Source organism: Falco cherrug, chromosome 4 (assembly GCF_023634085.1).
Source record: "Falco cherrug isolate bFalChe1 chromosome 4, bFalChe1.pri, whole genome shotgun sequence".
In the NCBI taxonomy this organism is placed as follows: domain Eukaryota; kingdom Metazoa; phylum Chordata; class Aves; order Falconiformes; family Falconidae; genus Falco; species Falco cherrug.
This window is the reverse complement of record NC_073700.1, coordinates 51,286,934-51,313,029: the sequence shown is the minus strand read 5'-3', so window position 1 is coordinate 51,313,029 and position 26,096 is coordinate 51,286,934. Positions and strand designations below refer to the sequence as shown.

The window sequence follows — 26,096 nt, the reverse complement described above, 5'->3', positions numbered from 1 at the left end:
ACAGGTTTGGGAGTCCTTTTCCTCCAGGCAATGGAAGTAGACTCCTGAGCAGGGACACAGGTCTCCCCCAAACCTCTGGAGTTGTGGGTGGGGAAGGACGAGAAAACATTACTACAGGGACACGATGCACCACAGATGTGCCACCCAAAAGTCTGGGCAATGAGCAGGAACCACGGGTGCTGTGCATGAACAGGTGGTGATGTTCAAGCCCTGGCCTCGAGACACGTGCTGCAAGGCACCTCTGGGGTACATGGGCACCCCATGGAACTGAGGACCAGAGGACTGCTCAGCAGTGAGCAGCCCAGGCACAACCTGCAGTCCAGCTGAGATGATGGGCCAGTCCCTGGGACACGTTACAGGGAATCCTGAGCTTCAGCTGGATGGAGGTTAATAGCTAAAGAGGGTTCAGGACACCATGAACACCGACAAGCAGCTAATGCACACTGCAAGTAGGGACTGGGACTTTCAAAGCACAGCGCCCCCCGCCCGCCCCCAGGAAATCCAGGAGCCAGAGAACAGATTTAAAAATAAACAAACACCTGAGGTATAAAAAGCCAGTAAAATTCTTGAAGAAAACATCCCCTACATACTACCTGATGATGATTTGGTAACTTGTGTTGAGGAACTCCAACCTCCTCTAAGCTTTATTCTTCTGTACCAAGACCAAATCACATCTACCCAAAAATATCATGAAAAATAAGCCTGCAAATTTCTCTTCAGCTAGACACAAAATGCTTCTTTTATCTTTAAGATAGCACAGGATTTCTTCTTACCCATGCCAGAGAGATTAACCAATTACTGTTCTCTCCAAGAAAAATATTTCATTTTTGAGATGTCTTTTCATGGGTCAGTTAAACATCACACGTTCCCCATATCCTCAGACCGTCTTCCATTTGCCTGCTTGAGACAGACACTGGGCAGAGCAACCCAGCCAAGTCGTCATCAAAAGCAACTGGAGCAGAATAACTGCCTCTACCTCCTCACACACACCGCTCCTGCGAGGACGTGGCCACTGCTTTCCTGTGCCGTGCTGCATTTCGGTTGTGATCTGCTAAGTTCCCAGGTTCTCTCCTGAAAACCTCCAAGTGCTTCTCTGCTGAATTCTTTCTTCAAATGTAATCGGGGCCAGAGAAGAAAGTAAAAATAAATAAAAGTACTTACAGTCTCTATCAAATGATCACAGTCTCCAACTGTATTCTTTCAGAAGTCAATATTTACAGACAGAAACACATACAGGAACAAGGTCCATACACCATCACATCTCAAGTGCCCAGCCAACTACTTGAAAGCGATCCACTCGTAAGTACTTTTCAAGAGCTCTTTCTCCAGCTGAGGAGGACACAAAACTGGCTGTCTCTTCTCAAAACTTTTAACAAGCAAATTGCATCAAGGGCACATTCTTACTCACCGCACCTCATCTTACCTACACCTCATCTGCTACCTTGCAAACAAAATCAGCCTGAAAGACTGTTCTCGGAGCAGTGCCTCCTGTTTATTACCCTGCTGCTCTCTAGCTGGTTGTAAGCTCATGGTTTCATCATTTCTTCTAGTATCCTTTCACTAATTCAAATAAGGTTGCCAATTAGTAATGCTTCATATCTCTACCCTGGGTACGGTGCTTGCCCTGTTCCATTACCTGGCAGCTCCTGCCCCATCGCCACGAGTTCCAGACGGTGCCGGTGGGTCGGAGGCTCACCTTGCTTGTACTCTGCTGTGTGCCACGGCTTGCTGTTGAGGCCGACGCTACCCCCTGTGAAACAGTGCTACTTCCCAAACGAAATAATAAAAAGCTCAACTGAAGGACACAAGGCTTTGAATACTGCAGCATTTTTTGCATCATTTTCTCCTCCACCCCTGTTTAATAGTTTTTCTTTCAACCTTTTCTTATGTCTAATAAATTAGAAAGTCCCTTCATTTTGACTTGTGTACTTCAGTAGCTGTAAATCACTATGTACCATAATTTGTGTAGTTTTTAAATCTCTTGAGCTATAAGTCCTAGCTTCCATTATTAGTTTCCTCCTTTTTTCCAGGCCCTTTAAAGAACCCCTGACACAGCCACCTTCATAACAGTCTACAAACGTCTTGCCTATACACATGAATCTTGCCTTCAATAGTTTTTTAGCATTTCATCTTCCCAACAGATTTAACCCATGAGATCCCTGACTGCCAAGATAATTTCAATGCACTATCATTTTCTGCCTGCTGCTCATACCTTTACTTACCTAAAAATAGCCAAACCTATCATGCTTGCTTGCTTTCCACCTTTCCTTCTATCCTTACCTTCATTCAGCTCTCATAAGTAAAAACATGCATAGAGACAGCACCAGCTTACTTATTAACCCTTCTCCTAGTTAAAAAAATCTAAAACATTTATTTCAGATATTTCTAGACCATAAGTCAATACTTAGCCAACACTTATCCCCAAATCCAGACGCCCAGAGCTGTTAGCAAGAAAGCCACTCGGAAGACTAAGAATGTATTATAAATATGCATGGAACCTGGGAACTCTGAGAAATTTTAATGTAATACTGCTCTGTGTTCAACCGCATGGTATCAGTAATTCCATCCCCAGAACCGGCAGTGTTTGATTGCTGCTTAGATTCAAAACGCTTCGTTTCTTTTGACCTACATATTTTGGCACTTTCACTCTTTCCCCGCTTGCTTCACATGAGATCCACAGGAACCATTCACAAGTGACATTATATATTGTCATTCTCAAAACATATAAATACGTACAGATACATATATGTATACACACACACACACAAGTGTGTGTATATATATATATATATCTTTTCCACTGCTTCCTGAACCCCATCTGTAGATGCATGCACAGAGAAGTCCCCATAAGCTTGTTCTGCAGAATGAGATAGTGATAACGGAAATAAGTGCTTAAAATAGAAAATTTCCCTTCAGCATTACAGTCATGTTTGTTTAATGCTGAGATTATAGCCCGTTTCTCAGCCTATGTTCACACACGTTGTGGTGACCTACTTTCCGCTTTTAAAATCCCATGGCAAAGCAGCGAGCTCACATGAGGAATCAGAAGCAGTCAAGAGAAATCTGCCACATTTGTAATATAGTTTTATGGCCATTAATCCCAGCTAGTGTCAAACTAATGACACTAGGGACATCAAAGAATGAAGCCCTTTATATAATACTAGAAGAATCTACAATTCTATTACTGTTTATTCAGGAAGCTTCTGCTTAGAGAATGAGAAAAGTGACATGCTGTCTCTGCTCTTTTGAAATCGTTATAATTTACAGTCTTGTAAAGAGTCAGCCAGTTTTCTAGGAATTTTTTAATTCCTCACTAAGGAGTTTTTGGTGGTTTGTAGTGCTAAATAAACCTTGTCAATACTATTTTCTCTCTTTAAAACTAATACAAAGTACCTGAACAAGCCACTTGAGATCGAACACAGCCATGTGATGGAAGCAGTTCGCCTAAAAGAAAAGGCTGCTGCAGCTGATATTTGCATGGGAGCTCTCACCTACATCCTATAGACCCAAGATGGAAAGGAAAGAAAGAAAACAAAAATATTACCTCAGATCTCTGGTCTAATATTGAATTGTCTCACCTAGATGTATTTGACAGAGTCGGGTCTCAGGCAGAGAGCGAAAGCAGAACCGCTAATGCTCCGGCTGTTTGACAGTAAGTAGACTGGACATTTCCAGGGTTATCAGAAGACTTTCATGGCCCATGAAGCTCCAGCCACATCCAGAACCGCACTGAATGCACTGCAGGGCATTTCTGCAGTCAGGGCAGACAAGTCTTCTGTTTTGTTTTCAATTTAGGAAAAATACAACAGTGCACAGAAAGTCTGACCTTGAAACACAGCTGGGCAACTGCATTGCACCACATCTTATGAGCTGCCCCCCGCTCTGCAGAGGGATGGCAAGGTGCAACATGTGTCTGTTGTGCACTGGCAACCAGCATACTCGCAGCACCAACTGGAAAGCACATTCGAAGGCTGCAAAAAAAGTGCTGTACATCATTAGGCGGCAGGTTACCCCCAAGTATATCAATGAGGAAAAAAAGAGAAAACTCAAATCCCCCTCCCCATAATTTTATGTAGGTATGGTTTGAAACACAAAATTTTAATTAACCACTCAGTTCAAAGATGCACACTGAGACATCCTGCTCTAGTTAAGTTTGTTTACTTCATTGAGATTTAGTGCCGAAACATTTTTATGCAGCAGCCTTGGTAGGGAAGGCCCCACAATGATGGCATCCGTGGAACTCAGTTCACCTTCAACTAACCATAACCCTGAAGAGCAAACAGCAATTTATATCATAGAATCCTGGAATGGTTTGGGTTGGGAAAGACCTGAAAGATCTTCTAGTTCCACTCCCTTGCAATTACTCCTTCAACAAGCAGGACTGCCTTTCAAGGCTAGCTTCTGAGTAAATCACTTCAATGAATACAAAATGATAAAGAATGAACAACCTAAAGAATAAGTAGTAAAAAAATTGATGTGACTCCTAAGACCAGCTCCTCTATAATCAACACAAAAAACACAACTGGTAGTTGAAACCAATAGAGCTTACATATTTATATATATATATATATATATATATACACACACACACACACACATATATATGTATGTTTCTTTTTAACTGAAAGTCTGATCAGCTAAATCTAATCTTCCTCAACTCTCAGCTACTAAACTGGGCAACTCTAATTGGGATCTTTTACTGATTACTTGGTTCCCATTTATGCTGAATCTGAGACTATGGCTTTAGTAGAATATTGCATTAAACTATCTGAAACTTCAAGAACTATACATAAAAATGCAGAGTTTTCTTTTTTTTTAAGCAGAATCAATCATTTTGGTTGTTGACACACTTGATCAGTCCCTAAAACCTTGCAAGACTGTTTTCATGTGAGTGACATTTTGAAAGATAAGCTGTTTGCATCATTGAAAAAACAGGATAGTGTTAACATAAGAGATGTAACATAACCAATTTCCTAGACAAAACACGGAAGACTTGACTTAGCTGAAAGCAACGTATTTTTATCTGTAGCCAGGGGAAATGTTAGAGAAACTGGAAACACAGAGAAATGACATAAAGGTAAATAAAAAACTGACTAAGTGAGAAGTGGCAAGGCAATGTCAAAAGGGATACTGTCTTGCTGGAGGAACATAACTAATTATTAGTCTCTGAAGATCAAGAAACCAGAATAACTCAGGCTTAAGATTTTTATTTTTAATCTTAGAAATGAGAAAGGGTCCTGATGAAATGAAATGAAGTGAAAAGATGAAGTCAGCAAACTGTCAGGATGCCATCCAGGGAAAGTTCAGTGATTTTGAGTATCAGAATGGTAGACATGAGACAAAGCTTGCCATTATGAAATTCAAAGTCATGCAAGGGACCAAAACAATGAACTAACAGGATTTATGCCATAAACAGAGAGTTCAAAGAGAAACACAGGCTGTGCTAACTACTCAAATACGGAAAGATTGAACTGTGTGATGAAGAGATGAGGGAAGGCAGGAGCCTGACAGGCAAGGGATGTCTGTTAAGAGAATGGGATGCGTTAAGACCACAGCAAGATTTCTTCAGCAAAACACACCACACAGCTCTGATCAGTATCCCGGGATCAACAATAAAAAACAATGACTTGGGACTGGAAGATGGACAAAAATATTACAGCTTTCTTGAATACCATGAAGAAAAGACTGAGTTCCCAAGAGGTTTAGCTCAGCAAAAAAAGAAGGGAAGGGAACTGATGCTTCTCTGCAAGTTTACTGGGGCAATAGTTAGGGAGGTGGAAGTGTTTCCTCAAACTTAAAGGCAATATTTGCACAGAACAACTTTCTAAGTAACCTTCAGGGAGTGGAAGCAGTGAAACAGTCCACGAGCCATGAAAGGAAAACATCTTTTTCAAGGGGTTTATTAAAGAAATCACTCCTCTACCTACAGTAGTTAGTATCTGGGTTTGATTACCCAAGAACATCTTTCCAGGCTCATGCTCACTTTGCAGCACTATTAATTTAAACCAGACACATTTCAAGTTTATTAATAAATACGCCTGGTGCTTCAGTCACCAGCAGTAAAGGCGGCACAGGACAGCCTCAAGACACACCAATGTGCAGCTCAGTGAAACACCCTGCCAGCAAAGGCACCGCACTGGGCTCGCCACTGCAGCATCCCAAAGTCTGACCCCAAAGTCAGAGTTTATATGTCATCCCAGTGAAACAGGTAAAAGGCTGGCTAGCCTTTTCAAAATACCGTTTGTGCCTTAGTTTCTCAGCAGGATTGATGACTTCCATAAACATCGAATAGAAGGCAGGCTGGGTTAAGTTACTAAAACTTAACCATGTAATTTTGGGCTGTAACCAGCACATGGAGTAAGTCTGAATTTTACAAAAGAGACAAATGTAAATACAACAAAGAGTTGTATTTACTTAATTATGTATGAAAATCTGGCTTCTCTTACTACTGTATTTTACACTAAACACACTGCAAATAAAAGTATGCTATAAGAATAAGTTAGATGCTTGCCTGTGTGTTAACTGCATCCATGTGACACTATCACTCTTTAAAACATGTATCTGGAGGGACTGTATTTTTCTGTAGGTTCAAACAGTAAATGGAAATCAGCCTTTCAGTTCTTCACTATTACATTTCAGATTTGTGCACTCAGTTGGTTTGAAGAAAACCCACAATATTATACAGCTTTACAATTAAACAAAGTCCATGGTTTGTAGAATACATTCACACTCAGAACAGAAACGTCTCGGCATGCGATCAGCTGGAATGTTTTAAAGGAATAACCTGAAAGGGAAGAGAGCCAAGGTGGTCTCAAGAAGCCAGCCCAGCAGTGCACGTGCCTGTTGCACAGGGTTGGGCTCTAAAGACTCTCTCCCTTAACCTAAGAAAGTTTGATCCCATCAACAACGTTCCACAATTGGCCTTTTTAACAAGTCATTCTGGTTTCCCCTGTCTGGCACCATCCCCCTTCAACAATATTTGCCAAAAAAACCCTAATTTCAGATTACCTGGGTTTGTATTTGGTTTGTCTCTATGCTGTAAGCCGTAACTGCAGCAGGAGCAATGGCAGGAAGTAGGATGCTGCTACGGTAGCGGTCCGGCTGAACTTGGAAAGGTGACAATGTGACACCATAATACTCCAATACAACAAGAATCCTATTTTAAAGCCACATTTTAATATTAAAGAAGCAGAAGTATCTTTTCTCAAGAGAAAACATTCTTACTTCACATCTCAGAGACACTTGACTAAACTGAATAGCCAACTTCGTATTATCTGCGTGTACTGGAGATGGAGATCAGATGCTTGTTCTCTGCTATCAGGAACGCCCTTGGACTTTCTACCCTGTTGACAAATTGTGTTCTACAGCAGCGCATCTTAAACTGGCACCAAGAAAGAGATTTTAAAGAACAAAAAGCTGTGTACCAATTAAGGCAGGATACGTGGCATCATATCAAGTACCCAGACACCTCTAACCCTTCTCCTCTGCCAAATCCCACTAACACGGAACAGTTCATACAGCCATTACAGAGAGATGATGAGACCCACAACAGCTTTCTGCTGGAAAACACTGTCACATCTCAGGTCCCAGTGCTCTGCCTGCCAGTTTCTGGTTGGGAAGCAACAACTGTAATGGTTGGCTCAGGAAACCCAAGTTATCCTGCCAGCCTTCCCGCTAACGTACCATGTGGCATCATCATTAAGTACCAGTGCATCTTCCTCTTGAATCTGGTAAACAGCCATTTAACATTAGAAGTTTTAATCTGCACAGAAAAAAGGAGTCCAGACGAATAAAATGCCATTGCTTAGTCCTACAGTCATCTCTGAGGAAACTACCAACCCTCTTAAATGCAAGTCACTGTTAAATCTCCAGCAGTTCAGAAAGAGCAGAGAAAGACAGCATGTTTAGCCAGACTCTGGTTTTTCAGGAAGCCAGACTAACCTGAGGGCATGGGAAAACTAACTTGTCTCAGAGAACTACAGAAAATTCTTTTTCAGAATAGACAGGTCAAATACAGTGTGCTCTAGTTAACAGGAAAAAGGTTAAATAACATAAGGAGTTACATGACAAAACAAAATCAAGCATCCCTTCAGGACAATTTCTTCTTTGAAGTGAATTATGTTTTGTTCACTTCCTAGAGTCTCAGGTCACTTCCGTGCCTTGCCAAGTCATTTCTAATTCCATAGTTGCCCACAGCATCAATTGTCTACGGAATTATCTACAGCCCTAAAGCTATATGATCACTCTTAAGGGAGCTGTTAATCTTGCATAGTTTAATAGGCATTGATTAAATGTGAACAGCCAGATGCCTGGTAAGAAATTTCGATTTCTACCCAGCCACCTCCAGGAAGTAGCTTATTTTGCCATGCAGTGCTGCCAAAATGAATGGCCACATTTATGGAACAGCCTCCTCGACAAACACCACAGTGTCTCTGTGCTAGGGAAACCACGCTCCTACCCGGCTCGTTACAGCAGAACGGAACACCTTCCCTTGAGGAGAGACCAACTCTGACCTATCGAGTTGAGCTTTTATCACATCAGATGAAGGAAAGGATGTACCACACAGTATTCATCAACACAAATGGAAAAAGGAAGAGCACATACTTAAAATAATAATCAAACATTGGATTTTGCAGTTTTCAAGAGCAGGGTAAGCCTCACAGCAGCACCCAAAGGGAGCAGAGACCTATTCCGAGAGGACCAGGCAGAGCTCCTGGGGCCAGGAGAGGACAATGGGATCCTGAGCATCCCTCATACCTTGTTTCAGAGTTTGTAACTCTGGAAAGTCACTAACCTTTTCTTTTCTGATACTCGTTCAGCAATAATTCAGGTAACTTTTATGCTATACTGGGCAAAAGCCTGACTATTTCAGAAACACAAACTCTGCTGAAGGTTTACTTGGTATTTTATGGGTTGGAACTGGCAATTAACTGCCCAAATTGTACCAAAATAGCAGCAAAAAGGGGGATTGCTGATAAGCATATTTATAATATCTTTATTTTTCAGTGAATTACTCATGCAAGACTATGTGAGCTGAATTTGTTCAAAAACATTTCCATAGAGAGTAGTTTTATGGGCTTTAATGAGGAAACACTAGCAGGCAGCTTGCTAAGCGTCTAAGCTGAATTTCCATTTGTTCGGCCATTTAAAAAGCACACTTGCTCTGAGGCGTCAATTTACTCTCACTACCAACCACCAAAGACCTCCTCTCCCCAGCCTCACCCACTGTATCCAGATACATTTCTTAACTGCAAGATTTTCTTTTTCCAGAAAAGCTCAGATTAATCCAAGATTACCCTTGCTACTAGTCAACACCACCAAAACGAGAACACTGCGATAGTAACAGATGCAGCCTAGCTATAAAAGATAAAATGCACAATATAATCAGCCTTAGGCTATTTTCAGTGATGGGACTGAACTGGAAGAAGATTGAAGAGCTAAGGCCTCCGAGTGAGCTACAACTAGAGCTAGGATTAGGGAAGTTTCCTAACCCCCAGGTTCATATTTGGCCCATGTCATATGACCTCTCAAAGCCACTCCGACATCCCAGCACACAATTCTTTCTGCATTTTTTGTAAGCAGGACAGACCCCTATTAAATCAGACTTTACAAACAGAACCCCCAGGTTCTGAAGAACAGGAATTAGAGGTGAAAAAAGGAAGAGCTGTAACGAGAGAGCTGCGGACCATGAAGAGGTGGCAGCTGGAGCAGCGCAGCACCTTCCACACACTCCCACCTTCCCTGCCGCAGCTCCCAGCCCGTGTCAGAGCCCCTGGCCACCCACCCAGGCCTGCAGGTGTGCGATGACTAAACCACCACAAAGATGCATTCCTACTTGCTTTTTGCTGTTAGCTCAGTAGCTCAATCCAGGGGCTTGGCCACATTACTAACTAAAGGCAAATATTTAGATAACTGATCTAATATGAAACATAAATTCTTATTATTAAGCTAAACACTTAACAGCAAAAAGGGAGCAATAAAGCATTCAGACTAAGCTTAATTTTGCTATGTGTTTTACAGTACTATTGTCTTCTTTTCCTTTGACAAGTCTCTCAAGCGTACATAGCATATAAATTCCAGTAATCTAAAGGGTCATTGCAAAAATCGTAGTACAAACTATCAGAATAAGCGAGAAAAAAACCAGGATGTTGTCTGAGGCAATGAAGGCAGGGAGGGGGGGATGAACAACTTTTCAAGCTGCAGTTAAGTTCCAGAGAGACAGTCTAATTAAAGGAAAATTGGGGAACGTTAAGTGTAGGATAAAGGCATGACTTTGGATGACAAAGCAGCAAGAGTAAGCGGTCCTACTTGTTTGCAGCAATAAGCCTCAATCTCTCTTTTGCCTGCCTCAAAAGCTCTTGAAAATACTACTCTATTTTAAAAAGGCTGCCTCAATGTCCAACTGTTTACAGGATTAAGTGTACAAAAATATTCTGGGTACACAAACAAAGTTCTGAGAAATGGCAATCAAGCTAATTTTGTGTAAAGGCTAATGAACTTGCAGGACAGACTGAGAGAAAAAGGGATCACGTTTTCTATTAGATATTTGTCCACATTCTTCTTCAATACTTCTAAAGCACACCTCCACAAATCAGTTGATTTACATGCAGCAGTAAGAAATTAAATTCAAGGTATAAGCTCAAAAACTCATATTCTAAGTAACAACTACTTGCTCAGGAAATTCAGGCTTCATAAAAACCACATTAATTCATCCAGCTGTCAGACGCTTGCTAGAATGACTCGAGCATACAAAAACTAAAGGTTTTGTATTACCATTTTTTAAATCTCACTAAGCCTTACCATAAAGCTCTTAATAGACTTCTCGACATATGTACTACTTCATTATAAGCTTTCTTATTTTCTATTCAACAAGTCAAGTCAGGATACATTCCACTTTTTAATCAAACTTTAGAAGCAAAAAGCGAAAAGCCAAAGTAGCAGGTTGCTAGGAAAATACCATTTGAGAGAGACACAGCCATGGCAACAGCATTTTTTTTAAACAAAAAGATCCCTCCTTTTACTTGTAGCCATCACTGGGGCTTTCAATACATTCCCAGTAGCTGCACCAGCTCCAACACTTACTGTCCTTCACGTGTCAGCAGTCTTTTAGGAAGCCAGAGCGATACTCGGTACAAAAGAGTGCTGGCTTTCTGAAAAACTCACACCCTTGCTAATTCCCAGCTCTTCCCTTCCTCATCTCAAGAGCTTTGTTTCCCCACGCCACGACAGTGCCATGGCCCAGTTGAACGACATGCTGGTGCCCCCAGCCTGGCAGGGAGCTGTGTGTGGGCAGACTCCCCTCCATCCCCGGAGACACGGAGCATTTCATAAAGCAGCTCCAGTGGGCCTGCCATGCTCTACTTTCTTGCAAATAACAGAGCTTGTTACACAACTACTTAAGCTGATTTGATACAAGCAGCAAACAAGACTACGATCCAAGAAGAAAAGCTTCTTTAGCATGTCATTTAACGTATGTAAAAAAGCAGACTTTTTTTCAGAGTAGACTGAACCTCAGGATCTAATCAGCATTCTGAGCCAGCCAGCCTAAGGGTTATCTTACTTCAACTCTTTTTCCCTCACGTATTAGCAAGCACCCAGCAGGAGCCAACTCAAACTTTGCTGCTAGACACAGCACCTACACTGGAAAACATTCCTTGGCAGGGAAATACTACAAATCATGCATACGCTTCATTGTATAGATGGGCCACACAACCATCTAAGTATTACATTGTTCAGAGTACATGGGTTCGCCTTTTTTTTTTTGGTTGTTGTTATTGTTTGGAAGCTTTTGTTTAGAGTGTTTTGTTTTGGTTTAGTGTGTGGGTTTTTTCTCCATCACACTACATCATGGTGCAAAACTGCAAACAGAAAGGACATTTTGAATAGTTATTACAGAAAATTACTTGCTTTAAACATGTCTGATAAAGCAGAGAGAAAAAATAATAACAGTTATGAAAAGTTTGATTTTGTTCATCTAAAAATTAATACAGAAAAGTTTTCCTCTTTAATAACTGATTATTTTTTTTCTTAATTGTGAAATCCAGCAAGTCATCAGAGCCAAAAGACCATCCTTTCAGCCCTCATATTACCAGTGCTATCATCAATAAAGGGAAAACAATACGGGGTTTTTTGCTATTTTCAGTCTTCACTTGGCTTCTCAGTTACTTACTCACTGGACTAGGTAAGAGTCACTCGAATTATTAAGCAAATATTTTCTGAACCTGCAGAAAAAGCTGTGACTGTCAAAAGCGAAGCCCTTCCGGCCAGCCCGGCTGGCTCCCCCACCACAGCCTGCCGCTCCCCGAGGGTCTTAATCTGCTCTCTGTAAGACATCAATAACATGAACTGGCTGAATCTTTCTGTTGTATTTTAAGAGATCAAAGAATTTAGGCCTAAACAGAGCTCATAAAACCAGACAACTAGCACATTTAAAAGGGTTATATCCAAGTAACATTGCAAATGCACAATATCTTAACTACTCCCTGCTGCAATGGGCTTGAGTAGTGCCCAAAATTGTGACCTTTACAACAGTAAAAACCTTGGTATGACACAGAGTGTGCTTTAAACATTTAGTAAAATGATTCCCTAGTAATAACCCAGCAATTTGCTGAATCCAGTAGCCCAAAGGCAATGCAGTACTATCACGCAGGCAAAAAACCCCTCTCCCAATATTGGGGTTTGACACCTGCTGAACAGCTTCATGCCGTCGCACAGCGAGGTGGGCAGGAGAGTCTCCACCAACACAAACCCCCTTAACAGAAGCCTCCTATAATCCAACCCACGTGAGACACAGCCGAAGTCTCACCTAATGTGGATACCTTATCTGTAATGAAGTCACCACCCCCCAGCTTCTTCCTGCCCAAGAGCTGTATTTCATCATTGATCAGATATGACTTCCCAGCCCAAAATACCCACTGCTAGCGGTGTCCATTTATTCCCCTACTATTGCATTTGGGAAAGTCACAAAATTCAGTTTAGTGAAACACTAACTAGAGGACTGTTGTGCAAAAAATGAAGATAGCGATGCAGAGAAAGAAAAAAAAAAGCAGCAGTGGCAAAAATATATAAAAAAAATTATGCTTCTATTCCACATCAAGATAGGACATCCATAGCAAAGAATAACTTGCTGTTACATTATTTCTTTTCCCAGTAGAGTTCATTAAAATTACCAAAACACAACTTTTATCACAGAGCCAAGGCTATTACATTTAAATTAGACCCAGAAAGTTTCAGAGAAAGCATGCTATTTACAACGTACATAAAAGAGGCTGTCTGCAGCCATACACCACTCTTGTTGGCCTGATGTTTCTGCTCCAGCCAGCTGCCACGAGGGAGATGCTGAGCAGGGCATGTGCTCTCCTAGGGGCAGACGACGCGGGCAGAAAAGAGTGGGGTTTGGTGGCAGCCAGCAGCCGCACTCGCTGGATTTAAGACACTACGTAAGACTTGTTTTGGGGTCAGAACTGAAATTTCAAAGTATGTTCAGACTTGTAATTAGTAAGTAGTTTGACCTTGAAAAGTTATTTCTATTTAACTTATATACGTTACTTCTAGGTACATAGACATATAACAAGCAAGTTACAGGTGAGAAAGCTATTGCTGCCCAAGCGAGGCATCAGGAACAGGGAGAAATGTCTGTACTCTGTGAAAACAGACACAAGACCATCTGAGGTATTCCTGGATTGCAGTGTGAAGCAAAGGCACAGGCAGTAGTCTACAGTTCAGAAAAAGGGGTAGATTATTGCACACAGACCCAAATAAGCTTTTACGGTTTGTCTCCATGAGGTGACAAGCCCTCCAAAGATGCTAACGGCCACTCACTCCTTGCTTCAGCTGCTGGTGCAGGGACCATGCTTTAACTAAGCCTAAACAGCACAAAGTACTTGCTTTCACAAAAGGCACTTTTCACCTGAATTTCTATTTGCTCCTCCGAGCAATGACCTCCAAGACAGAAGGCACGGTGTGTGCGCCCCTCCGCAGACAGGGACTTGGCACTCCCAGGTAAAGCAGACATTGAAGAGGTGGCAACTTCTGCAGAAGATGTCATAGGAAGGCGTAACAGTGCAAGTCTTCATAAGGAAACTGAACACAACAGCTGTTATTCCAAGGGCTTGTCATCAAGTGTGTATGTGTCTATTTAGTGTAATGCACGTGGGAGTCTCCTCTGCTCAGATGGGCAAAGAAAACATGAGTATACCAGGCAGGCAGGGGGCTGACAAGCAAGCTGCATTTCTAGAATCTTCAAAAAAGGTTGATTATATGTCCTCAGAAGCAGTCTGATTTTTGTTACAAATACATATGCACAAGGATGCACTTCTAGGTCCTGGGATTCTGAAATTATCCTGGAATCAAAATAATCTGCCTGTCAATGCCTAACAAAGGTATCATGAACAGACCAACTTACAGCTGCTTGTTGTCAACAGCATTCAGACACCCTCTAAAGAAAGGGGAGGCGAGCTGATCAGTCAGCAACTACCTATACTGGAAGTGAATTTGTCAAAGTTTTGACTGATTTAATTTCACTGAATGTAAAATAGAAATAGGGAAGTGTTCAGGGTTGTTTGGGTTTTTTTAGTTTGTTGGTTTGGGGGTTTAACCAAAAGAACATTTCTGGTAGGAACTATGCCGAACTTACCCCCAGAAAATGGGTTATTGAAAACCTTCAGATGTAAGAAATCAAAATCAGGTATTTATGGCAAAAGAGTGATCAGTTTGGCATGAAACTTACTCACTGAGGACTACCCTGTGTTGCAGAAGTCAAGGCAGTGGTCACTAGTGGTCCTACCTAGTTTTATGAAAACAGCAAAACACCTCAGAAGTACACCACAACACTTAAGCTTCTTTCCTCTAAAACTTCACCTGCAAAAAAGGTTGGTGTTAGCAGCAGCTTGCTCCTCCTCTAGAGAAATAAATTTCCCCTATTTAGTCTTCCAACAGCTCTTCAAGGAACTTACTCTCTTGGTATCAAGACTCAGAGTCATTTGGGGGGTTGACTAGATGATCTTTAAAGGTCCCTTCCAACCCCAATCATTCTATGAGTCTGTGATTTCAAGGTGCAGATGAAACCAGTATTCTGAAGTGAATATTCATGAAAATATCCAAAGTCTTAAAAGAAAGAAGGATTTAGAAAAATGGCAGCACAAATTACTGTGGTCAATACACATCTACATCGCTTCCACATAAATGTGACTATTCAACTCACCAAGATGTGGAAAACAGAGATTCAAGGACTGAAAGTTCTTAAACTCAGTATTTTAAGCACAGATCTGTATGATTTTAATGCCAAGCTGCTGCAAGACATGACGTATACTTAAAGAACCACTGTTAAGCAGCTCACAACATACCTTTTCGGTTCACAAGGACTCAAATATCTGTCAGGTACATTGAACTAGTTGGCAGTCAGACAATACAGATGAGCTTATTAATAAAATGTGCATTTAAGTGACAGATCTGAGCCCTGGTGATCTCATGAGTCACCTTTCACTGTGACATGAGTGCTCAGTGACTTTGTTCCCCTCCACGACACCCCACCGAACACTCCAGCCATGTGAGAATTACAGACTTTGCTCTAATCCGGGGCATGGAAAGAGCTCTTCAGAGCGCTTGGGTTTTCTAAGCAAAGTCCTGTGCCAGGCAGAAATCTACCCTGATGTCTCTTGTGCTTCAACATCTGGGAAGTTTAAGCTTTCAGAACAGCTCGTGAGTAGTGCACGAGTTAAGATTATGCTAACTGCTGCTCAACTCCTTTGCCAGCTGTAGAAAGCCACTAAGATTTTTTGGTTGAAAGTGCACTAGCTCCTTCAGAGCGGGCACAAGGGGCACCCTGCAGAGCACAAGCCTCCATCCTCCTCATTCTCCCTCCAGGAGCAAGGGGGAAAGCCGCGCACCCCCTGGCAGCGTCTCCACCTCCCAACCAGGCTCCTCACCTGGAGTCAAGGAGCACAGTGACCTACCACCCCCAACCTCTGCCCCCCCAACTCAGCCTCATCGACACCCCCACCGTCACCTTACCCCCATCCATCTTGGGCCTAAAAATAAATCACCCCCAAAAGATCAAAACACACACACACACACACAAAAACCTCTTAGTCATACTCGTCTGAAGAACTAAACAAGCCTTCTGAATTATTCAGTTTGCTACTTTTTTTAGACTGAAGCAACAGAAAACACGAACTCTCCTTTCGTGAATAAGGTTGGATGGAGACTCACTCTGAAAAGCTGAAAAAGCTCTCCCGTAAGTCCAAAAAGCATAAAAGCCTTTATAAATAAAACCTTGCACCAAATGGGAGATATGCAGGCAGGTGAAAGAGGGGAAAACAGGTTTAATTAGAAAAAGCACACCTTTAAGTGTCCTATTTACAAAATGCTAACTGTAAGGAATGATTTTTTTTAGGGGGTTTGTGGGTTTTGTTGGGTTTTTTTGTTTTGGTTTGGGTTTGGTTTGGGTGGGGGTTTTTTTGGTTTTGTTCGTTTGTTTGTTTTAACTTTGTGCACTAGCAACTTAACTAACAGCAAAAGAGGGTCAGATAAAGAGCAAAAATTAAACCTCAGCTGGGGTGGCAGTTAAATGTTTCCACTGTATACATCATATACTCAGAAATACTGTTAAGTGCAGATTACTGTTCCCACAAACATGTCATTTTTCTGTGAATGCTCACAAAAATCAAGCATCTTAAGCCACAAGAGGTACACTGCCACAAACACTAGACATTTACTGGCTAGTTCATACGTGTAGATTTAAGGACCTTCTAAGTCTAACATGGAAATGAGCATCCACCTCATCCATCCCCAGTTCCCTTTTTAATCCTTGAGCATCGTGGGCAGTACTCCTTTTTTCTGCAGTGCCACCCCCCAACAGCAACAAATTCATGTGGCTCATTGAAATAATTTCAATTTTAATGTATTAAGTAAAGCAATTTGACAGGCATGTTTTCAAACATCTGTCCAGGTGGCAAACTATTCCAGTTTAAGTCATTTACCTCTTTCAGAAATAACAGCAGAGCAGTTAATCAGGCACGTGCAGCTATCTGCAGACAGTAACTGTGAACAAGCAGCAAAATCCAAGGAGATTCTCACCACAGTACAACTATTGAGAGGTTAGTTTGAGATGTTTATTAGGGTGATTTATTCAACAGTGATACACAGCTTCACATCATACAAAGCATTGGAATCATTAAGAAAAATCAGAAGTGATAACAGACAAGTTTGTAAGCACAAGTTATAGTAGGTTTTGCAAAGATATAGTGTCATCTCCAAAGACTGGAGAAAAGTATGGATAACATGAAATTTAAACAGAGGAACACATTTGGTAGCTACCTGGCTTTCTGAAAATAAAAACTGAAAAATCAAACACACACTCCTATATATTCATTTACCACACTGAGTTTTCAGCAAGATACACGTACATATTTTCTGGGAGTGACAAAAGATACAACACTCTGCAACGACCCTCCAACATCCCCTACCTCCCCCCCACCAAAGCATACAGCCTCCCAGGACAAGCACCTTACGTTTCTACCCCAGAAAAGAGCAAACGCGTGACATTGCGGAGCTTTTGGTAAGAGTCCTGTACGGAAGAACCACCACAAACACACAGAATCAACCGGCTCTCTTCCTCTATCTACAGTTCACATTCAAATTTGCAAACATTATTATAGTTAAAATAAACAGGGATAAAAATATGGGGGAGAAAAAAAAAGTGGTAGTGCAATGGAATGAATTATTCATGTTAGCAGCTGAGACAGTGACTGAACCCCCGGGGATGCCCCTGTCTGCATTAGCGGTCTTTGCTTTGGTCTGCTCGAGACACTGCTGTGCCTGGTTAGCCCAATGTCACCAAAGTGGGCCAGGCAGACTGCTCCACAATGCCACTGCCTGCCTCGCAAAGCGGCTGACCTAGCAAACTGCTGTTAAGTGCTAGAAACTCCTCTCCAGCCAATACCTTAAAGCATTATTGCATTTCAGTGTAATAAAGGATCTGTGGAGGGGGAAGAAAGTCTGATTTTCAGTTAATCTGAAACCTTCTATTATTCAGTCTAAGAACTTCTCTCTGCAATTTATTATTTATTCTCTACTTCTAGGGCACAAACAGTTAAGCCCGTTTAAGGCAAAAAGGTGAGAAAGAACGACTTGTGGAACCAAGTTATAATGCCTCCAAACTAGCTGTGATGCTGCCTGGCTCCAAAATCAACAGCATCTAAAAGGAAAAAAAAATAGCTACAAAGAGGTCTTGAAAAACAAGGCCAAGCACACAATCTTCTTTTTTGGCAATGGACACCAAGAGGAAAGCACTTCCCAACAAGAAGAACCGAACACCTTTCCCTGCCTCACCCACCGCTGGCTGCTGTCTCACCTCTCAGGGTGACTGAGCAGCAGACCCGGTGTGCAAAGTGCGGCTGGAGGATGCCGGGCAGCCTGCAGAGCTGCATGAGCAGAGCCCCCCACACCCCAAAGGGCATTCGTGAGCCTTTGGAGACTTGTCAGAGGTGGAGGCTGAGATGCACCACTTGTGCGGCATTATTTCCAGTAAAACCAGAAAGACAGAGGGCAATCTGTGACAGCTATACTTGCCAGTGGATCCTGAGTCCAAATTACCATTGTTGCCCTAGTCCATGGGGAAACGCTTATTTTTGTGCCTCAGTCAGGACCTGGTCTCCAAGGCTGCTGGCCTTAAGCAACTGCAGGGTGGCTCTGCCAGGTCGGCACATTGGACCGGCAAGGGGAGAGCCCAGCTCTGGCAGCTGAGAGCTGGTAGGCAACGGGGTTTTCTCAGAAGTGACAAGCTGTCTTCCTCAGAGAAGCCAATGGTGTTGCTTCTTCAGAAATTGGCACCACAAGGATGTCAGCTACTAATGCAGTTTTGAATGGTAGGTAAAGCAATAAATTGCTACCAAATTAGAGAACAAAAGCCTTGAGTCCTGATGCATATCACTGCACAGGCTGATGACACACAATTCATTGCAGCAACTCTGGCCACTGTCACCCTGGGTGGGGAGCATGTGAGGTCTCAGGTTAAAAAATACATAAATAAAATGATCAAGACTGGATGGGTCACTATTTGAGGGAGATCTTCAAAGAAAACCTTCCGGTAGCATTAACAGTAGTATTCACTCAACGTGCAACACTCTTCCAGTGAATTATTAGTAGACCAATATCAATGTAGCCATGGGTACGAGCAGGGTACAAGGAATATTCAGGCGCAAGCTACTCTCTTCACAACAAGAAAATACCATTTTTAGGCAAGTGAAGGTCTTAGTATGCTAGCTTTTGGCAATTTGGATAATCACGTCCTACCTCTAGCCTGGATTCAGATTCAAATATATCCTGTACTTTTATCAGGTGGTGTAGGCAAAGCACCTTTAGCTACACAGCACAACTATCCTCAAACAAAATGTTCACTCATCTACAAAAGTGCAGGCTAAGCTTGTCTTATCTAAAATACTAAGTAGTCTCTCTACATTATTTCCTTCTTCTGCACTTTATGTGTTGAATGATAGTAACTAATACTTTTGTGTTCAGAAAGTTTTGCACCTTTATGGAGACAGCAGGAATTGCAACAGACTTGCTGACCTCTTGTAGTTCTGTTCAGGGTTAAAACAGGCCCATTCCTTTTGGTGTTGCTGGAAACCTGCACAGTTATTTCAGTATATATTTAACAATTTAGTCCTACAACTCTTGTTTCTCTCAGTTTTTGAAAGGACAGATTGTTTCTCATGGCAGGTAAAATTTCATCCAAGGCTGTCATTACAAAAAACCAAAAGCTAGAGGTAGGAAGTTAAAGAGAGGCAATTTTCCTTCTTTCTTACAAGGCTCACAGGAAGCAGTATGACAGCAAAGCAGCTTCCTGTGGCAGGAATTTGGGGTTGATCATTTTCCTTTACACTCCCAGTTGATGGCAAGTGCTTGAACCGCATAATCCACCTCTCACAAGCCAGAGACAATCTGCTTGCAGCTCAGGAAATGTGTTTTGGGTTTTTTTTCTAATCTGTTTCTCAAGTCTCTATAGTAAGTGCTGTGATGTGAAAACACCTGTTTTGAAGAAGACAACATTACCAAAGATAAAAACCTCACATGAGAAGGTTTCAAAGCAGCAAGGGTAAAGGCAGGTTAAACTCAGCATTATTCTAAAAGGCTGCGGTGAGTATGGGAAGAAGGGGAAGGAGCTGCAGTCATGGTGGACCCATCCGCTATGAAAGCACAACTTTAGTATCAAACCTTCCATTATTAAGCATCCATGAAAAAGGATATAAATTAAATTTAAAGTGGTTGAACTAAAAATGGAGCTGTAGTTGTGATTTAAAAAACAGTGGGAGTGCTGAAATAGTGCAGTTAAAAACCATCATGCACATTTGTGCTTACACAAAGAAAGGAAGGTTTCAACAAGCACTGCAGAGCAGAGAGGGAGGAGGAGGAGGGCTGATCGGCCGACAGCACAGCTACCCTTTTGGCTTCTTCTACACGTAAAGTCCAAGGATGTAAAGCAAGAGCTCTGTAAAATGCTGAAGATTTTAGAAGTGTAATGGCAGGTAGAAAAGTACACTGGTCTTGTATCAGTGGCAGCCCCAGTGTTAGGAGACAGTCTAGGCTTCTAGGAGGAGAAAATAGAAGAGAGGAAAAGAAGTAGGAGAGGGAAACGGGATGGGGAAAGGGGCAAAAAAGCGCAAGTCATTAGTAAACATGAACATTCAGGTAGCATACTGCACAACAAGCAATATTTCATTTAGTGCAGCCAGGAGATTTGCCAAAAGCCAGATTAGAGACATGAGGAATTTTACTTTTAGAAGTGTCTGAAAATATATCGCTAGTCATGCTATGGCACGACATTGTGCTACAGGCAAAAGTTAGCTGTGATAAATCAAGATTAGCGACAAACAGCTATCAAGAGAGCAGCAGCTCAGGATGCTGCTTAACAGCACAATTTGCACTGAAAACAGTGACAAAGTATTTCTGCAACCCAATCTCAGATGACAGAACGAGAAGCAGGCTGGTTGGAGAGAAAGTCCAGCTAGGGAAAGTATGAACACTGAGTAGCGATACTTCCCTAGGCTACTTCTCATCTGCCTGCAAGATAATGAAAAGAATCTTGGAACAAGAGGTACCCAGATTAAACCATATGATCATCCTTGATGGATTTTGTTCCAGAAATTTGTCTTTTTTATAAATATATAATTCCTTTGAACTCTAGGCAAATATCCTGCAATAAGGAGTTGCAAATGTTGCACTGTTTGAAAATTACGCTTTTTAAAAAAAAAAAACCCTGATGTTAGACTTTCACTAAGTACTCCCTAACCTTTGCATTGTGCAAGTTAGCAGTTAGTTCCCCAACTCAGCACCTGCATGCCATCAGTGACGATAAACCATGAATGATCCCCCCCGGAATTGCATCAGATGTGCCCAGCTCCCTGCCCAGCACGGCCCCCCGCTGCTCCGCCATTTGTCCTTATTAGGAAGAACAAAACCAACAGAGTGCGGTTCAGCCTGTGTGCCGAGCACCCCAGGCAGAGCTCCTGTCTGCAGCTCTCAAGTTCCCAAAAAAACAGAAACCCACAAACCAAATAAGCAATTGTCACATCAGGCTCAGCACTGCCAAGAACTGAGCCCTTCAGAGAGGCTGCCAGCCTCTCCCTTCCAGGGAAAGCAGGCAGGCACAGAGGGTTCGCAGCCTCACCGCTGCAGGTGTGAACCCCCAAGGAAACAGCCAACATCATTCAACCATTCACTTTTTTCCCTTCAGGCTCTGAAATACCGTATCACCCCTGCATCAACGGTTTAAATACATCACTGTTACAATGAAAATAATTCAACAGTTAATATATAGGGGTTTGCCCCAAGTTACATTAGTTTTGGACTTAGGCCAGCTACTACATTAACGGTATTTTGGAGCAGGGCACCCAGTCAGGAGGCAGCACCGGCTGCCAAACAAGCACCAAGATTTCAGCCCTAATTCTAGCCTCTGCGTACACATACGCCAGCTGTCTGTAGATAATGCTGTGTGTCATAAAACAATAACAAGTCATCACCCTGTTTTATTTGATAGGTGAAAAAAACATGTAGCAATGCTTCCTGTGATCTAGACCAGAGATAAGCAGGCATTTGTATTTTCAAACAGCTTAACGACATCTTTCCCCAATACTTTCCTTGAAGTCGGTTTCAGAATCCAATTCAAACACAGCTCTGCTTTTACAAGCTCTCTCTGTAGCTCTTAACACTGCGTTTTGTAGTAAAAATCTGGTTTCCTCTAGTATCACCTTCCTTAGCTCTCTCAGCAACTCCATTCCCCACCTCTGCACTGGGCCCACATTGCACATCCATAAGAATCATTTCAGCTTTAAAGAGACAGATTAGGGAACACGTCCAGCTGAAAACAAGCAAGCCAGCCAAAACTTGAAGGTGGCTTTGGGCCAGGAACTAAAAGCTTTAGGCAGCACCACCTATTAAATGTAGAACCAGGCACTACTGAAGTCTGTCACCTGGTCTGGAACAACTCGCCTGCATTTCTGCGGAGCATCAACTGCTCCTCAATCTGGAAAAAAAACTCCCCTGTCTGATCAGAAGTCAGCATTTCTCCCTTGCTCTCAAATGTATAAGCACGGATATTTCAAGCATTCCATAGAGAAGGGGGTAGGGAGAAAGAGTGTGTGAAGTAGTGGTGTTGTATAAATCTTCTGTTATTCTAGAAAACCTAATTAACTTGATGCCCATGACTCCTCATCCTTTGACATGTTGTTTCTACCACTTTGATGTCACTTTTAGACAACCTTTAACAAGAAAAAAAAATACCCAACTCTGCCCACAAAGATGGAACATATTAATAAATTAAAAAGCTTCAGACACATAAAAGTATCTTTGATCAAAGTTGCTAGCATTCAGTGTGTGAAGAGTTAAACCTCCAGAAAGCTTCTATTAAGTAAATAACAAGACACTTTTTAAACACAACTCCTAAGTTCAATAAAAAAATCCCAACACACTTAGTCATACCTGGTGTATCATAAATCTGATTTTATTTCTATCTGGTTTTAGTCATACGTATTAAAAAGAGAGGAATTATCCTTAGGAAGGTTCAGAAGTGTTCTTAATTTCAGTTTTATATTAAATTATAGAAGATGCACAGCTTCCTTTTGACCAGGTTTACAATGGCAAATTAAGTACAAAGATCAATTTTAAATTCCCATCCTCAATAAGGACATGAAAGTTGCTCACACTCTGAATAGAATGATAGCAAAGAAGTGTTTTAATTCATCTCCATCTCGACTCCCATACATTCATCATCATCTCCTGGATTATTTTTTTTTCTTGGGGCCACACCTATGGACTAGCAGGGATGCTAATGCTGGGACCTTCCAAACAATGTTAGCAATGATCTGTCCTGCTAAAGCTGGGCTAGAGATAGTGAAAAGCGAGACCAAATAAACGGCTCTTACCAATGCCAGGATGACAATCAACTTCGGAATATTTTATCTTCAAGAAAACAGAGGCACTATGGGATGGCCTGTCAAAAATCCACACCCTCCTTACCACAAAAGGAAACAATCTACTGGTTCAAGCACACAGTCGCAGAGTTGGTACTGCTTATCCTAAACAGTTCAGTTGGAATTTGGTAGGAAACCCAATTCACAGTAAAGGAAGTCTCATAAAATGGAACCAGTGTTTGTCACTAAACGTAACTGCTAAAAGACAGCTAACCTCAGCATATCAGCATATGTTGGGCTGACTGGAAAGATCAATTATTTTCCAGATTCCAAACAGGTTTGAAATATCAGTCCATATGAGCCATGACAAGTTTCTTGCAGACAAAGCTATCCTAATGCATTATGAAAAGAGGTTCAGAGGACCTCAATTTCATCTTTGACATTACTAAAGCAAGTATTAGGAGATGTTTACAGAATCGCAGTTTGAGGTGGAAGGAGAAGCTGCAGAATAAACAGCTGCTACTGAATTTACACTGCTTTAAGTATAAAAAACTGCATCAAGGGATGATGCACTCTGAAGAAACATCACTGTCAGCCTCATGGGGAACAGAAGTCATACTCACGCGTTAGGGTACGGTTCAGCTGTGAATACTACAGTCACTGCAAAGCCATTTAGGTACCGGTACCCTAGATGCTGCCTTCCCAACAGTGACCATGGAGAAAGCATACGTCTTCAGAATGAGGCCATATGCAATTAAGCAATTTCAAACCCAAAAGAGAATGAAGTCCTATTTTGTTTCAAATTCTTTGAGAAGTTCACCAAAACCAGAAACAACCCTCTATGAAGAAATAAGACTCAAAAAGATGACATGTTTGGTCACAATGAAGTTTTACTGCTCCAACAGCAAATAAAGAAGTTGACGTGTTTCCTTCAGACATTAAGCACGTACCTGTGCGGTGATCTTCTATTCCATGGTCACCATTTTCTAGAACTGTCGGCCCAGTAGCTGAAGTATCTGCAAGAAATCAAGAGAAATCTTAGCACTGGATGAAGTTAATCTTAATCCAAAACTTAAACGCAATATTGTAAGGATAACACTGTAATGTCATCAAATACAGAAAAGGGTTATTTTCCCCAAAAATTATTTTTGAAATATTAAGGCAGTCATGTGGCACCAAGTCAGTGTAACTTAAAACCCAAAAGGAAGAGGTCTTCAATCACAGAAAATCTAGTCCCATGAAGGAGACTCAAGACATAACAACTAGAATCTGCTTTATCTATTTATACCATCACTTCAACCTAAGCTTTCCTAAAGGCCAGCACTAGACCACTGTGACTCTGGATTTCCTTCAAGCAAATAATGCTTAGCGAAGATGATAAACTTTGATGGGCTTGGTGGATGTGAGGCAAGAGCAGCTGATGCTGTTGACCTTGACCCTAATAAGGCTTTTAACACCATCTCCCATAACATCCTCATAGACAAACTGACAAAGCATGGGTCAGACAACTGCACAGTGAGGTGGCTGGAAAACTGGCCAAACAGCCAGGTTCAGAGGGTCATGGTCACTAGCACAAAGTCCAGCTGGAGGCCAGTCACTAGCGGTGTCCCCCAGCAATTGACACTGGGGCCAGTACTGTTTAGCATCTTCATTAATGGCCTGAACAATGGAGCAGAACACAGCCTCAGCAAGTTTGCAGATGATACAAAACTGGGAGGAGTGGTTGATATACTGGAGGCTTGTGATGCCATCCAGAGGGGCTTGGACAGGCTGGAGAGATGAATGGAGAAGAATCTCACGAAGTTCAACAAGGGGAAATGCAACATCCTGCACCATGGCAGGAATAAGCCCAGGAACCAGTATACACTGGGGGTCAACTTGCTGGAAGTCAGGAAAAGCCCTCGGGATCCTGGTGGCCACCAACTTGAACACGAACCAGCAACGTGCCCTTGCAGCACAGAAAATCAACAGCATCCTGGCTACATTCGGCAGAGCACTGCCAGCAGGTGGTGATGGGGGTGTGATTCTTTCACCCTCTCCAGCAGTGCTGAGACATGTGGACTGCAGAGGCCAGTGTTGGGCTCCCCAGTACAAGAGAGATGGAGCTACTGGAGAGAGGCCGGTGAAAGGCCATGGACAGGATTAAGGGACTGGAGTGTGTCTCATGATGAAAGGCTGAGAGAGCTGGGACGGCTCACCCCGAGAAGATTTGGGGAGGGATGTGTACAAGCCCCTGGAGGCTGCAAAGAAGCCTGAGGCACGCTCTTGTTCTACCTCCGGACTGCATTGACAAGAGCTAACAGGTACTAATTCCCCAGAATTGTCATGACTGAAGTGAAGCAGTATTTGCAAAGTTTCTTGCAGACAAAGCTATCCTAATACTATTAGAAAAAAGGATCTGAAGACCTCAGTTTCAGCTTTGATAGCACATTGCTAAAACAGATATCAGGGAGAGATTTAGAGAAGGGTAGTTCAGGTGAAAGACCACCAATTAAAAAAAAAAGCACATAAGATACTTACCACCAGGAGATTTAGTCTATCTTGGTATGACATTGTCAGATACAATTGTAACAGGCACCAGGATTTACACACTGAACTTGGAAAACACGGCAGCAATACAAGACCTGGTGATAGCTGAGGCAACGTGGACTCACAGAACCGAGTTCTAAACTTGGCTTTGCCGCCTGC

The 26,096-nt window shown here is 42.1% G+C and overlaps 1 protein-coding gene across 16 annotated transcripts in view; it reads right to left on the bottom strand.

Annotated features, from left to right (window-relative positions):
- Positions 1-26,096, bottom strand: part of MAP4 (microtubule associated protein 4) — a 139,970-nt gene that overhangs the window by 79,907 nt on the left and 33,967 nt on the right. For all 16 annotated transcript variants that reach the window (XM_055706804.1, XM_055706799.1, XM_055706806.1 and 13 more), the window contains one exon: positions 24,359-24,424. In XM_055706804.1, coding sequence (XP_055562779.1) covers positions 24,359-24,424 — 66 coding nt within the window. The remainder of the gene's footprint in view (positions 1-24,358; positions 24,425-26,096) is intronic.